The 2,728-nt window shown below is 35.2% G+C and overlaps 1 protein-coding gene across 1 annotated transcript; it reads right to left on the reverse strand.

Moving 5' to 3' along the window:
• Positions 1-614: 614 nt before the first annotated feature.
• Positions 615-2,148, reverse strand: LOC113392528 (cytochrome P450 6k1-like). Its single transcript, XM_026629015.2, has one exon. It carries the CDS (start codon positions 2,135-2,137, stop codon positions 644-646), a length of 1,494 nt encoding a protein of 497 aa, XP_026484800.2. The 5' UTR covers positions 2,138-2,148; the 3' UTR covers positions 615-643.
• Between the last annotated feature and the right edge of the window lie 580 nt (positions 2,149-2,728).

A 2,728-nucleotide genomic window follows, 5' to 3' on the forward strand; every position in this document is an offset into this window, starting at 1 on the left:
TAGCCCAGCAGTGGGATTTTTACCAAAAACATTCTTTAAATATATTTTGTTTTTTTTTGTATGATACCGGTTGGCGGACAAGTAAATGGGCCACCTGATGGTAAGTGTTCACCATCACCCACAGATAATGGCGCTGTAAAAAATATCGTCCATTCATTACGTCACCGATACGCCACCAAACCTTGAGAACTAAGATTTTATATCTGCAGTTACACTGGCTCAGTCACCCTTCAAGCCGGAATTCTAAATATAGTGAATGAGTGGCACCTGCCCAGGCAGTCTTGCACGAAGCCCTACCACTAAGTAAATGTATATCAAGGAACTATTTCAAAGTAATAGTTTTAACATACAGGCGATAATTCAGCTGTATAATAATACTGACTAAATGACGTCATCTTGAAGTCATTTGACGCCAAGTTGCTTACGAGATAAATTGTCTCGATATAATTACAAGCGACACATGCGAAACCATTGTAAGAAGATTAGATATAAAGGAAAAAAAAATTAAAAATAATTTCAACTACCATAAAAGTAATATTTATTATATTATTTAAATCTTATTCATTTATTACTGTCTAATGGACCACTTTATGGCAGGTGGTCACCACTGCCAATAAAACACACCCAATAATATGAACTATGTTTAGGTCCTTGACACAAATTCTACATCCACATTAGCTAATCTAATGGTAACTTGTTCTTTTTTGTATTTCATACCTCCTTTTGAAATGTTTGTTTTAATAGTGAAATTTCTTAATAAATATATCAAGCCAGTCTTAGCTTGTAATTGCGCGTATCTCTGTCCAATACAAATTCTATTTCCTTTTCCAAAAGGCTGGTATAATATATCAGAAGATGATTTTTGATTTTCCCGTGAAAACCTCTCTGGCTTAAACACTTCCGGATCTGGGTAATATTTCGGGTCATGATGGATTTCGAAAATCGGTGTGAATATTTTAGTTCCCTTCGCCACTTTAATATTACCAACGGGCAAGACAGTATCTTCAACGCTCATTCTAGTTAAAAAACCTAGAGGTGGATGAAGTCGCATAGCTTCAGACATAGCCATTTCCAAGTACTCCATACCAACGACTACATCGAACGTCAATTTATTATCATTCTTTTCAAATGCCTCGTCGATTTCTTTATGCAGGCGCTGTAGTGCTTCTGGGTGTTTTCCTAACTCTACCAATGTTACGAACATCGCAGATGCTGTTGGCTCAACGCCTGCTAAGAAGAAGAAAAACGCTTGAGCTGCAAGAACTTCGTCAGTGGGCTCCAATTCAACTCCTGTTTCAGGGTCTTTTAACGTTCCTTTACTTTGTAATGATACACACATATCTGCGAAATCGTGTTTTTTCACATTCTCACGTTCTCGTTGACGGAGAGTTTGTTTTATTGCACTAATAAAGAATGGTTCATAATCTTTGAATAGATTTATATTCAATAATTTAAACAGAGGTATACTCAGGTTGGCAATAGCGAACTGAATATTTCGCACAAAAGTTTGCTCAAACGCTTTTTGCGACATTGTCAAGAAAGGAGAATTAAATATTGATTCTGTTGTGACGCCGAATACAGCACCGCAAATAGCCGCGCTGCAAAATGTTGCGAGATTCTTAAATGTATTCCCTTTTTTTAAATCTGGATTCTCTTTTAAGTAATAGATGAAATCTTGTGCACTTTTTTCCATTATGTAAAACATGCTTTTTAGCTTCGTTGAAGTAAATAAAGGTGTCATACTCTTCCTCATCAGCTGCCATTTCTTCCCATTCATGAATAGAATGTTATTTGCCAAAATATCACTTTCATTGGGTTCAATTCCTCTATGACTGAAGGCGTTGAAGTTTGTCGTTAACACATATTGTATATTTGTAATATCTCTGACATACAACGATGGAGTGAGCAGAGTGCCAAATCCAACGGCAGGTTCGTTAGGGTATTGCTTATAAATGTCGTGTAGGTGCTCAGTTAAAGACTTATCCTTCGTTATGAAATCCCAAAACACTCCAAGTACTTTGTTCTTCTTGTAGAATCGCACACCACGTTTTGTCCAATATCTCTCGTTATATTTACCGTTCCAGTAAATATAGCCTAATATTATGATGGCTAGACTAAGTATAAGTTCGAGGAACATTATTGCGTTTGTCCTCCTCCAAGCGAATTTAATTAATGACAAACTTTGTACGTATCTTGCTTTATATATAGATTGTGATATCATTTTTTCCCGTTATCATTTGTGAAGCGGTATTATTTATATTTTTTGTGCGATGACTTGCTGATTTAATAATATTTTAATGATCGAATCACTGTCAAGAGGGGAAAGATTATTTTAAATATTTTTTCTACTTATTATGACTTTTTTTGTTAGGAATATTCTATACTTTTACAAATATTTTGTGTACTTATCTGTTATAGTTTTCACAGCCCTTGCAAACCGGAAACAGCCTTGGAAAACACTCGGAACTTAAGATGACACTTTCTAAGTTTCAGTGTAGATGGCTATATCATTTACACGTGGATATGTACGGTATATGTTTCAATAGAAAAATTACTAATCCTTATATTCATCTAAATAATGCATTATTGTTGAACTAATGATTCTTGATGATAGTGTAGGATTTATATTTACAAATCTGACTCTATCATCAAACTATATTGCCCTCGCGAGTATACAAACATACATGTGGCTTTTTCCGCCCCACTGATGGTTTTATGTAGAATCATA

The sequence above is a fragment of the Vanessa tameamea genome, chromosome 5 (assembly GCF_037043105.1).
Source record: "Vanessa tameamea isolate UH-Manoa-2023 chromosome 5, ilVanTame1 primary haplotype, whole genome shotgun sequence".
Classification (NCBI taxonomy): domain Eukaryota; kingdom Metazoa; phylum Arthropoda; class Insecta; order Lepidoptera; family Nymphalidae; genus Vanessa; species Vanessa tameamea.

Bases quoted from the DNA above. Each gene is read 5' to 3' on its own strand.
- LOC113392528 (XM_026629015.2), bottom strand. From the start codon at position 2,137: ATGTTCCTCGAACTTATACTTAGTCTAGCCATCATAATATTAGGCTAT.